General features: G+C 38.6%; 1 protein-coding gene across 1 annotated transcript in view; it reads right to left on the minus strand.

The window, feature by feature from the left end:
* LOC119896175 overlaps positions 1–10,422 on the minus strand; it is a 28,096-nt gene extending 17,674 nt beyond the window's left edge. The window contains exons 1-2 of the mRNA XM_038709662.1: positions 9,213–10,422; positions 181–2,093 (exon numbers count right to left, since the gene is read on the minus strand). Coding sequence (XP_038565590.1) covers positions 181–2,093; positions 9,213–10,422 — 3,123 coding nt within the window. The remainder of the gene's footprint in view (positions 1–180; positions 2,094–9,212) is intronic.
* Positions 10,423–12,640: the final 2,218 nt, after the last annotated feature.

Consider the following 12,640-nt stretch of genomic DNA (forward strand, 5'->3'; position numbering starts at 1 on the left):
GTCTCTTTCCTCTTTTATGTCTTGTTTCTCTTGTTCTAATAAGTCAGTTTGTGTCTGGATGTCAGACCGCATCTGGTCACAGTCCACTTTCTCTTTGTTCAACAGCTCATTCCTTCTATTCAGATCCTCTCTGTCTCGCTTCAGTTGTGCCTTAAGTTTTCCAAGATTTTGTTTTTCCATCTCAAACTTTTGCTTCCACATATTTTCCATGTGTTCTCTCTGGATGTCCATGTCGGAGAGCATACTTAGCAGACTTTCCCTTTCTCTCTCTAAAATCTCAGTGTCACCAGCCACGCTTTCTTTCTGTTTATCAAGTTCTCCAAGCTTTTGTTCCAATACAGTGTACAGCATTTGCACATCCTCATTGTTTTGTTTCAACCTGTCCACCTTGTATTTTACGCCTTCACTTATCTTCACATTTTGCTGTAGAAGTTTTGCTCTCAGAGTTTCTATGGATTTCATTTTACTCATCAGTTGATCTTCTCTTATTTTCAGCTCTTCCCTTTCTCTGTCCATTATGTCCTTTTCATTCAAAAGCATTTCTCTCCCTTTGTCATGGTCAGTCTTCATTTTCGTGAGTTGTTCGCGCTCTCCACTCATGCTGTTTGTGGCTGATTCCACCTCTTCTACTTTCTTGTTGAGGTCCTTCCTCAAAAGTTCCAGTTCTTCTCTTTCTGCCAGTACACTGTTCTTACTGGTCTCCAGTTCTTGTGTTTGTCTTTTGATGTCGTCTTCCTTGAGTTCTTGCTCTTTTTGTCTGAAGGTAATCATGTTCATGACATTTTCGAGTTCATCTCGTTCTCTCCGAACCCGAAGAGTCAGATTTTTCACGTGGGTTTTCTCTCTGTTTATCTCGTCAAACAGACTGACTGCATTTTCCTTCTTCTTTTGCAGCTCAGTCTTTGTGATGTCCAACTTGTCTCTTGCCACTTTTATGTCTTGTTTCTCTTGTTCTAATACGTCAGTTTGTCTCTGGATGTCAGACCTCATCTGGTCCAAGTGCACTTTCTCTTTGTTCAACAGCTCAGTCATTCTGTTCAGATCCTCTCTGTCTTGCTTCAGCTTTGCCTTCAGCTTTTCAAGATCTTTATTCTCCAGCTCTTTTTCTTTCATCATTAACTCTTTTGATTTTTCCTTTTTTATGTTAGTTATCTCCACTTGCTCCAAATTTCTTTGCTCACGTGCAATAATTTCCTGTTTCCTTTTAATCTCTATCTTTATTTTTTCCACTTCTTCTCTTGCCCGGGTTATGATTTTTATCTGGGCCTCAATGTTTTTCTTTTTAGCTTCAATCGCTCCTTTAATATCTTTAGTATGTTTTGTCATTAGATTAGCTTTCTGCAAACATGTCTGAATGAGTTCCCATAGACTTTTATTTTGAATTTGAACTTTTTTGATTGTTGACATGCTAGAATTTTTCATTTCACCTTTCCTTTCATCCTTTTCTCTTTGCAGTTTCATCTTCATTATCTCTAGTTCATCCCTCTCCCTGATGATCCTCTCCAGTCGGTGGTTGAGCTCTTTCTTTCTTCTCTGTGTCTCCTTCTTCAGGGCATTTTTTTCTCCTTCGATCTCAGCCCACATGGCTTTCACTTTCCCCTCTATTCGAATCCCTTTTTGGATCATGTGTTTATTCTCTCTTTTCTTTTTTTCCAACTCAGAATTCAACACTTCCATCTCTCTTTTTTCTCTTTTAACTTTCTCTAGTGCAATTTCAAGCTTCTGTTGTTGTTTTTTGATATCATCCCTATTTTGGAACATTTCATTTGTTTTTGCTTTTGCTGGTATAGTAATTCTTTCAAAGTCCATTATTATCTGAGATTTGATTCTGTTGATGTTGTCTCTTACAGCCCTGTTCTCCGCATTTATTACTTTGAGGTCTTCTATCTGTGTCCATAAGTGAACACTGACAGGTTCCAGAATTCCCACTTCCTTCTTAATTATTTCCATATGCACATGAATCTTTTGTGTGATGTTTTGAAGGTCAACAATTGAATCTGTGACTGTGGAGCTTTGGTGTGCCATTTCAGCGTGCTCCCTGATACTTATCACCTCTTGCTTTTCCAGACTTTGTTTTTCATGTTCTCTGTATACTTGGATAAGAGTAGCTCTTTTTTGATACTCATTTGCTTCTCATCAGTCAACTCTTCTTTCTGCCATTTCAGTTTAATTCTCAACATTTTTAACTTGTCCCCCTCTCTCAATGTTTTCTCAAGTCTTTGGTCTAATTCTTTTCTTCTCTTTTTGGTCTTGCTCTTCAGTAATTCCTTTTTTCTTTGTATTTCATAACACATTATGTCACTCTCCTCCTTTTTTCTCATGCTTTTCCTAAATATCTTTTTGTTTTCTTTTTTCTTTGTTTCCAGCTCTGACTTCAGTAGCTCTATTTCTCTTGTTTCTCTTTTGGTCATTTGCACTTTGTCTTCCAGCTCCTGTTTCTGTCTTTCAATAGTCTCCCTTAAACAGTTCATCTCATGTATTTCTGCCTCAGCTTGTTGTCTTGCTAGTCTCACATTCTCCTTCTCCACTTGAATCTGTTTTTTCATCATCTCAATCTCTTCTCTCTCAAGCTTTTGTTTCACTTGCTCACTTACTGTCTTTTTCAGTTGTACAATTTCACTGTTTTTCTCATCCAAACTGTCCATTATCGGTTTTATTATATTGTCCTCCAATTTCTTGTTTTCTGATCTGAGTCTGAAGATTTCATTTTCCATTTCCTCCATTTTTTTGTCCATTCTGTTCTTTGTCATTTGGTTCCTTTCTGTATCTGTTTCACCTTTGAAACATTTCTTTATGTCTACCTTCTCTCTCTCAGTATTTTCCAATACATAGTCTTGATCCTTTCTCTGCCTGATTTCATTTTTCAATTTTTCAAGGTGAACTCTTTCCTGGGATATTAAAAGGTAGTTGTTTTCCAGTTCTTGTTTTGTTGCCTCAATCTTACAGTTCAGTTCTTCTAACAGTCTCAGTTTTTCTGTGGTCTCCTTCATTATAATCTCTATGTCTTTACTTTTCTTTCTTGTCTCAGCAGAAATTTTCTCTATGGTCCACTTAACTTTTGCCATTTTCTCCAACTTCTGCTCTGTCACTTCAGTTTGTCTCTGCATTTTTATTTTTAAAATATCTAATTCATCTTTCTCTCTCAAAGTTTTCTCCAACCTCTGATCTAATTCTCTTTTCTGTTTTTTTGCTGCCATTTTCATTGTTTTCATGTTTCTCATTTCTTCTTTCAAATGCATTTCATTTTGCCTCATTGCACTTTTTACCATTATCAAAAGTGTTTGGAATTGTTTGATGTCTTGCAGCAATCCTTCAATTTCACTGTCTCCGTCCTCATGATTTTTGTTACTTTCTTCAGATTTGTTTTCAAGTCCTAGTTTCACTAATCTTATGATTTCTTGTGTTCTATAAATCTCTGCCTTAAGTCTTTGTATATCAGCACTTCCTGTGACCTTTTTACAAGAACTTCCGTCCTTCTCCTCAGGACATGTCCATAGATCTTCTCTTAATTCCAGACTTTGTTTTTGGTTCTCAACATCCAATCTTATCAAGTCAGACTCATCAGTTACTCCTTGCTTCATATTATTACCATCCTTCGTAATTATTTCATGTTTGAAAACATTGGAGTTAACCCTGAAAATGTCTTTCTGTTCAATATTTTCCAGCAGTCCAGTCACTCCTTTCTTCACGTTTCCGGTTCCCCTGACTATAATTTGTGACCCAGTTTCAGTCTCTGGTGTCTGGCTATGTAGGTAATTTATTTCCATAATGAGCCTTTTAATGTGTTGATTTGTTTTCTCCATGTTCTCCATAGCATACTTTATTTCTTCACTTTGATGCTGGTCTTCTAATGTTATAGATTTTTGCAAAGACATGGCCTCTTTTGTTTTTGTTTTTGTTTCGTCTTCTGCTCCTTCTTCATCTGTTTTAAAGGTTTGAGTTGTGAGGGATTCTCTGTGTGTTTCCTTCTGTGGAAGTTTAGATGTATAATCTAAACTAATGTATTCAGTATTTTTGATTGCAGATTCTGTCAATATCCATTTGCTGATCCGAGCTTTCATCGAAGTCAGTTTATCCTTCACAAAAAAGATAGAATTGTCATTGTTTTCTGAAGTAAAAGTAAAGACTTAAGGTTCAGTGTGTAATATTTAGGAGGATCTATTGACAGAAATGTAATATAATATCCATAAAAATGTTTTCAGTGGTGTATAAAGACCTTACATAATGAACCGTTATGTTTTTAGTACCTTAGAAGTAGCCATTTCTCTCTACATACACCACGGGCCCTCTTACATGGAAGTCGCAATGTTGCACTGCCATGTTTCTACAGTAGCCCAAATGGACAAACTGCTCTGCCGAGGGAGAGGTGAGCTGTGAGTGATGCATTCATGTGGTGTCGGAAGAATATTTTTTTCCTCCTTAGAAATAAAGTGCACATGGGACATATATAAGCATACAGAACTTTGATTCATGCATATACATGTTTTGCTAACATGTAATGTGTAATATGGTTATAAGGGTTAGTTTGCTGTCCATGTAGAGTAAACTAGATGTCTGCATATTGTTTATGTGCTCTAATAATGCTAATCCAACACATCTTTGTAGTAGCGTCCTTGTTGATTCCACATTCTGACTTAAGAGCACATGAACACACTGAAGTCGGAAGATTGACTTTACAACTCGGGAAATGGGACCATCCGAGGAGCACATGAATGCACCGTGAGCCACTGGTTGCAATTTGCAACCCTCACCACTAGATGTCACTAAAATTTACACACTGAACCTAAGTAAAAGTGGTAATACCCAACTGTTAAATAATCTGTTACAAGTAAAAGTTTGCATTGAGAAAATGTTAATAAAGTAATAATAATACTGTAAAAGTAATTAATACTGTAACTCTCACAACTTCCATGCATTTCCTAGAAACTCTCCGGACTTGTCATCTTCATTCGCCCACCAGTCCCAGTCACCTGAGTACCATATCCACCTGCTCACCTGTTCCTCATTACCAAGTTACTCCTGTCAGTAATTAAGCCAGCCCCTTCTCCTTAGTCAGTGCCCCATTGTCAATGTTGCATATGCCTTTGCTTTCCAGCTATCTGAACTTAAACCTGCTTTCTTATAACCTATTCTTGTGTTTTGATCTAGTGCCTGTTCCTGACCAAAGCCAGAGTTTACAAACTCTGACTGCCTAGATTGTTGTCAAATGGTACTATGACAGTGAATAAGATGTTAGTTAGTTGATTTATTGTCAACTTAACTGGAGTTTGCCTAGGTCAAAATTGAATACTTCGCTTGCACATACATACATACTTGCTTGCTTAGGGATGCATCGAATGTTCGGCCACCAAAATTAATCGGCCGAAAACAGCAAAAAAGCACTTTCGGAGTTCAGCCTAATAAGTCAAAAAACCAATTAAATTTTAACAACCAATTACGCTGACATGTGGGAAGTGTGGAAGCATTTTAAAGTGTATACATACTCATACTCATATATATACTCAGTTTGCGCATATATACATACTTAACCTCGCACATATACACATACTTAACCTCGCACATATACATACTACATACTAACCTTGCGCATACATAAATACTCACCTCGCATATACATACATACTTACAAATGACAGTATGTATTATTTTGCCTTTGCTTTAAGAGTGATAATCGTTAACTGCTTATAATGCTAGTTTCCAGTAAAGAGGACGCTGATGTCCACTCTTCTGCTGTAAATTAAACCACAAGGTAAAGCGTCCCTGACGATGCATTTGTGTATTTAGCGCACATGAGGGGAGGTGTGAATAAAGGTGTGAAAAAATTGGTCCAGAAAATGTCTCCAGAATGCGGGAAATTAAGTGGTTAATACGCAAACTCATTAATGTTATAACAACAGACCTCGGGTAACACCTATCCACCTTTCGTAGTAGGGGTTAATATGGAAGTTACACCCAACGTCACAAAGTTACTCCTGAAGTTATTATTATATATATATTATTTATTTTATTGTTGTGACTAGAGCAAAGGGGTGTTGCAACTACTGGCAGGAAGTGTACACTACCTATAAAAAAAGAAGGAAGGATATGAGGTGAGACCCAATCAATCTGATTGCTAAATTCTGGCAGCCAATGAACGTTTGGAAATGGGGTGAGGTCCTTTCTGACGATCAGTTATTTAAGTTGTGGACCCTAGAGCTCAAGGGTGGGGGAGATAATCATTCTACAATCGGCGTGCGTAGCTGCTTGCGGAAACCAGTAAAACATTCCCAATCCAGCAGCAAAAACACGGTTTATGGTGTTTCTTTCTTTTATGGTCATTCAGTGGGATGGTGTACATTCTTTTAAGATGTACATCCTTTGTGACATTTGATTTAAAGAACTTTGACAATCAGTAACCTATATCTTACTGCCAGGGGAGAGACCTGGCTGGCACCCTGAATAATAATAATAACTTAAACTGTGCAAACTAAACTGTCACAAACTTAAGAAACTGTCTTAGATTTCTCCCTCTTCTTCCGGACTGGTAAGTTAGTATTCTTGTGCTTTAACATCCACATTGCCTAGATTAACACACCTCATTACAGATAAAAAGTAAACTGGTCATTCCAGATTATGTGTTCATTGCCCTACTCTCTGGAATCTAAAGTGAGGGAGGAGTGAACTGATTGACTAGGAAACTTTTGAATCTTGAGTTAGACATTCAATACAGACGGTCAGGCCAGTACCTAGTATAAAAATTAGCTTGTTATCAGAGGTTGCCCTTTTTCCAGAGTGGTAGCTGAATTCATAATGCGCTAAGGTCACCCAGGAAAGTGGTGACCCATGAGAGCGGGGTTTCCTTGCAGTGGGCCGGTTGAGAAGTATGTGCATGACAGTATGCTGCAAGCAGCGTTGGGCAGGCCCTCGCACATGTAGCGTGTCTGGGCGTAAGGCGGCCACGTTGCATATTCTGGAGCTCTGCCGGTGCGGCTGTGAATTTGTTACGCGCTTTGGACGCTGCATGAAGGTGTTATACGTCACTTTCTGTGTCCCCTTTGTGGCGCTACATAGCACTTGGCACGATGACTATAAATGAATATTGGTGTGTTCGGGGCAGGACAATTATCAAGCACGTAAAGTTTTGCATAGATGTGAGCATATACACTGAAGTTACAACAACTTCTTGTGTCATGGTGAAGAGTTGATCTTTGATGCCAGGCCACAAACACACCCATCGACGAAAACTCACAGATAGCATAACTTTTCATCGTCAAAGCCTATAGAATGCACAGTACAAAATTTAAGTCGATCCGATTAATTCCCTAGGAGGAGTTCGTTAAAGTATGGACCTTGTAAAAGGCCATAAATGGGCTGTAATTGGTCATTCAAATCAAAATGGCTGACTTCCTGTCTGATTTAAGGTATGGCACCAAGAGGCTTGTTTCTGCGTCTTGAGATGATACATGTACCACAAAAGTTTTGTGCATCTTGGTGATTCAGCTTTGAAGGGACACTTCCTGATTCCAGCAAGTGGCTCCAGGAGGTTGCGTGAATTTTTACCTGTAGATGTGTTCAGGGCGTGACCCTTATTGAATGTGTGAAATTTGGTAGAGATATGAGCATGTACAGTGAAGTTACAACAACTTCCTATGTCATGGCGAAGCATCAAACTTTGACGCAACGCCAAGGACACACCGTTATCCGAAAACTCACAAGATTCACAACATAGCATCATCAATGTCTTAAGGCTCTTCTGAGACTGTTTTGAAGCAGGTGAGGCAAATATGTTGGCAGTAGTAAATAACAGCGTAAAACTTGACGCTTCCTGTTGCCAGCAAGAGTACTAATAATCCTTGCAATTTCAATAGGGTCCTCGCATGTTTCATGCTCAGGCCCTAATAATCCCTTCAGTTTCAATAGGGACCTTGCACGGTTCGTTCTCGGGCCCTAGTGTTTTGGATTTTTGGGACTTTCATCTCAGGGAATTTCCAAGTTTCACTCTTGTAAATTTACCACTTTCATTTTGGAAAGGTTTTGTGGATGGTTATCTCCCCTCTTTGGCTCCATATCTTTTGGACATGTAAAATAGTAAATCTAAACATTTAGGATAATTATACACAAGGACTACATCCCAGAAACAGATCTTAGGATCTACTACCTAAATCACAATATGGATGTAATGTGCTTGCGTTAAGAATAAATTTATTCTAACAATCATCTCAGCTGTAACCACAGTGGAAAGCACACGTGGAAGTCAGGATGAAATCTAAAAATATTCTATCACTTGATTTGTATTCATGCTTCTCATCATAAACAGTGAGTACAAATAATGTGTAATGTGTAGCCTACACTTACAGCCTAGTCAGGAAGATAGGGTAACATCGAGGTACCACGAAGATAACCTGCTCGGAGCAGTTTAGAGATGCAGTATAAATTGCAATGACAGCATATCTCGAATAAACCGTATCCACCTGTCGTAGTAGGAGTTAATTGGGAAGTTACGCCCGAAGTCACAAAGTTACTCCTGAAGCTACCTGGATATGCCAGTTACCTCGCTTCGTAGTACAGGCCGTGCCTCCTCTGGATCTGTACCTGCCTGCCTGCAACTTTTTCTTGCCCCATTCCTGTTTACCTGTGGACACTCAGTTATTTCTGTTTAAACTTTCTCCCCCTGCCACTAAGCTTATGTATCTTTACCTTTTCAATTACTGAACTGCCTCGATTGTCTGCGTTATGAGTCATTACACCCCTTGCCACTGGATAGGGATAATTTTGTTATGTCTCTATTTTGTTCATTTTTTTTACTTAATATTTACAACGAATGCGTAAGTGGTTATACAAAGGTTTTATGTGAACATTTGAATGGGTAAAGGTCAGATGCAAGTTGTAATGAAATGGAACAATAGTGAAAGCTACATTTTAACTGACTGTGCCCTAACTTTTAGTCCACCTCGAGCCTTATCCACATATTACATTGTTATTGTCAATAATATTAATTATGGTTCAGGTCCATTTAAGAATCCCAGGACAATACATGGACAAAGAAGCCATTATTCATGTTACTAAATAAAAACCTGTGATTTTCTGCTATGATGGGCTGAGATGTTGAAACAAAATTCCCCTCGGGGATCAATAAGGTATTCCTGATTCTGATGTGTGTTGTGGAAACTGCTGATTACTGGCCAAAGATTAAATAAAAATTAAAAGAAACATTGAGATAAACAAAAATTTACTTACAGTGTATGTTTTGACTTCTTCCTTGTTCTTCTCCATCTTCCCTTGGGCTTGGATCATCTCCTCCCGGGTATTGTTCATCTCTACAGCAGCTTTTTCTATGTTAGCTTTTATCTCGCCCATAGTCAGAATTGTAGTTGTTGTATCTTTCAGTTTTTGTTCAAACTCCTCCCTTTCTCGTTGTATCTTTATCTTCATAATTTCTAGCTCGTGCCTCTCTTTCCTGGTCTTCTCCAATTGTTGGTCAAGCTTCTGTCTCATTTTCTTTGCTTGAAAAGTCATCCATTTGATTTGGTTCTTTTCTTCTGTAAAGTCCCTCCTGATTTGCTCTGTATCGCTTCCTACACTGTGCAGCATATTTCTGATTTCTTTGATTTCAAGAATCACTCTTTGCATGTCACTGTTCAATTTGTTCTTGGTCTCCATGCTGTCTTCCTCAAGCTGATTTTCTGTATGTTGTATTATTTCTCTGGTGCTGTCAACCTGTTGAAGTCTTATCTTCTGCTCATCAAATCTGCCCTCTATGTTCACTTCCAGCACCTGCTTTGACTTCTGCCCCTTAGTCTCATCTTGTCTTTCCTTCATGTCTTGTTTAGCATGTTCAACCTCTTCCTTTATCTTGCTGATCTCTTCCTTCTGTCTCCTGTTCATTCTTATCATTTTTACCAGGTCCTTTTTCTTTATTTCAATCTCAGTGCGCATCACTTCCATCTCTCTCATCTCTTTCTTAGTCATTTCTAACTTGCTGTCCAGCTCCCATTTTTTCCTTTCAGTACTTTCCCTCATACACTTCATTGCATCCATTTCTACTTTAGCTAACTGCCTGTCTCTCTCAATGTTTTCTTTCTCTCTCTGTATTTTAGATTTGATTTTTTCTATCTCATCTCGTTCAGACTGGACCTGTGCAAACATGTTCTCTATAGCTTGTGTTTGCCTCTGCATATTACCCTTCAACTCTGTTTCCCACTGTGTTATCTTCATGCTTACGTCTGTGTCTTGTTTTTGCTTTTCAGAGTCAGATTTCATGTATTCCATTCCAGCCATCTCTGTCTTCAGCTCCTGCTTCTTTCTCAGAGTCACTTCCAGTTGGTTTTCACTGTCTTCCAGCACATCCCAAAGACTCTCCATCTCTCTCTTGATTCTATTGAGTTTAATCTTTACAGTGTCAAAGGTGTCTTTTCCTTCTTTCTGTCTTACTCTGCTTTCCATCTCTAGGACAGTGGCTTTCTGCATTTCAACATCTCTTTGAATTTTTTCCCACATTTGCTTCATCTTGTTGTTAGTTACACTCATAGTATGTTTAATGTGTTCGATTTGATTTCTATGCTGTAAAAAATCCATTTTATTTCTCTTTAACTCTTGCTTTAGGGCTACCATGATTTGTTCCATTTGTTCTTTTGCCTGCTTTGCTTCAAGCATTATTTTCTTATTTTTGTTCATTTCAGTGTCAGCCATCAACCTCTCTATTATCTTCTGCTCACGCTTTATCTGCTCCATGGGTTTTTTACTTTCCTCTGATTTTGTCTTGTCATACATAATCATTTCCAACCTGTGTCGCTCATTGATGATCTCATTATGTTTTCTTTCCAGAGTTTCCCTCTCTTGGTATATTTCAGCCTGCATTTTCAGAAGTTGCATTTTTTCTTGAGTGGCTTCATTTTTATTCTCTTCGAGTTTCTCAATAACATTTTCTATCTGTATTCCCAGTCTTTTTATTATTAAACTCTGCCCATGTTTTTCAGCTATCAGTCTGTCAATGTCCTCCTGTTGCTGCTCCGTCTTTGTCTTCAGGTAGTACATTTCATTTCTTTCTGTTTGTGTCTCTTCCCAAAGTTGCTCAGTTTCCTCTATTAATTGGCATACCAAGTGTCTGTGTCTTTTAATATTCTCCATTTTGTTTTTTATGGTGACTTTTGTTTTTCTGTTTGTTAATTGCTGGGTGTTTTCCATTGTCCAGTTCTGTCTGTTAGGGTCATCATGCTATTCGGTTGTCTTTGGTCTGTTGGTCAAGGAAAAGGACAGAATAGTACTTAACCTTTTACACTGTATTGTATCTTTTATTTATATACACTCACCATATACTTTATTAGGTACACCTGTTCAATTGCTTGTTAACACAAACAGCTAATCAGCCAATCACATGGCAGCAACTCAGTGCATTTAGGCACATAGACGTGGTCAAGACAACTTGCTGAAGTTCAAAGCGAACATCAGAATGGGGAAGAAAGAGGATATAATTGATTTTGAACGTGAAATAGTTGTTGGTGCCAGATGGGCTGGTCTGAGTATTTCAGAAACTGCTGATCTACTGGGATTTTCACGCACAACCATCTCTAGGGTTTACAGAGAATGGTCCGAAAAAGAGAAAATATCCAGTGAGTGGCAGTTTTGTAGATGAAAATGCCTTGCTGATGTCAGAGGTCAGAGGAGAATGGGCAGACTGGTCCGAGATGACAGAAAGGCAATAGTAACTCGTTACAACCAAGGTATGTAGAATACCATATCTGAATGCACAACATGTAAAATCTTGAAGCAGATGGCCTACAGTACCAGAAGACCACATCGGGTGTCACTCCTGTCAGCTAAGAACAGGAAACAGAGGTTAATATTCGCACAGGCTCACCAAAATTGGACAATGGAAGATTGGAAAAACATTGCCTGGTCTGATAACTCTTGATTTCAGCTGCAACTTTCTTGAACATAACAGAGAGTTCACTGTACTCCAATAGCTTCCACAATCTCAATCCAATAGAGCACCTTTGGAATGTAGTGGAACGGGAGATTCACATTATGGATGTGCAGCTGACAAATCTGCAGCAACTGTGCTATCATGTCAATATGGACCAAAGTCTCTGAGGAATGTTTCCAACACCTTGTTGAAAGAATGCCACGAAGAATTAAGCAGTTCTGAAGGCAAACTGGGGTCAAACCCAGTACAAGCAAGGTGCACCTGATGAAGTTGCCGACGAGTGTGTGTGTGTGTGTGTGTGTGTATATATATATACACATATATATGTGTATGTATATATATATATATATATATACACTGCTCAAAAAAATAAAGGGAACACTAAAATAACACATCCTAGATCTGAATGAATGAAATAATCTCATTAAATACTACTTCTTTACGTAGTTGAATGTGCTGACAACAAAATCACACAAAAATTATCAATGGAAATCAAATTTATCAACCCATGGAGGTCTAGATTTGGAGTCACACTCAAAATCAAAGTGGAAAACCACACTACAAGCCGATCCAACTTTGATATAATGTTCTTAAAACATGTCAAAATGAGGCTCAGTAGTGTGTGTGGCCTCCACGTGCCTGTATGACCTCCCTACAACGCCTGGGCATTCTCCTGATGAGGTGAACTCCTGGACAGTCTGTGGTGCAACGTAGCGTTGGTGGATGGAGCGAGACATG

This window comes from Micropterus salmoides, unplaced genomic scaffold (assembly GCF_014851395.1).
Source record: "Micropterus salmoides isolate LMB-PRFRI ecotype aquatic unplaced genomic scaffold, ASM1485139v1 Ms_hic_scaffold_9, whole genome shotgun sequence".
NCBI classification, from domain to species: Eukaryota; Metazoa; Chordata; class Actinopteri; order Centrarchiformes; family Centrarchidae; genus Micropterus; species Micropterus salmoides.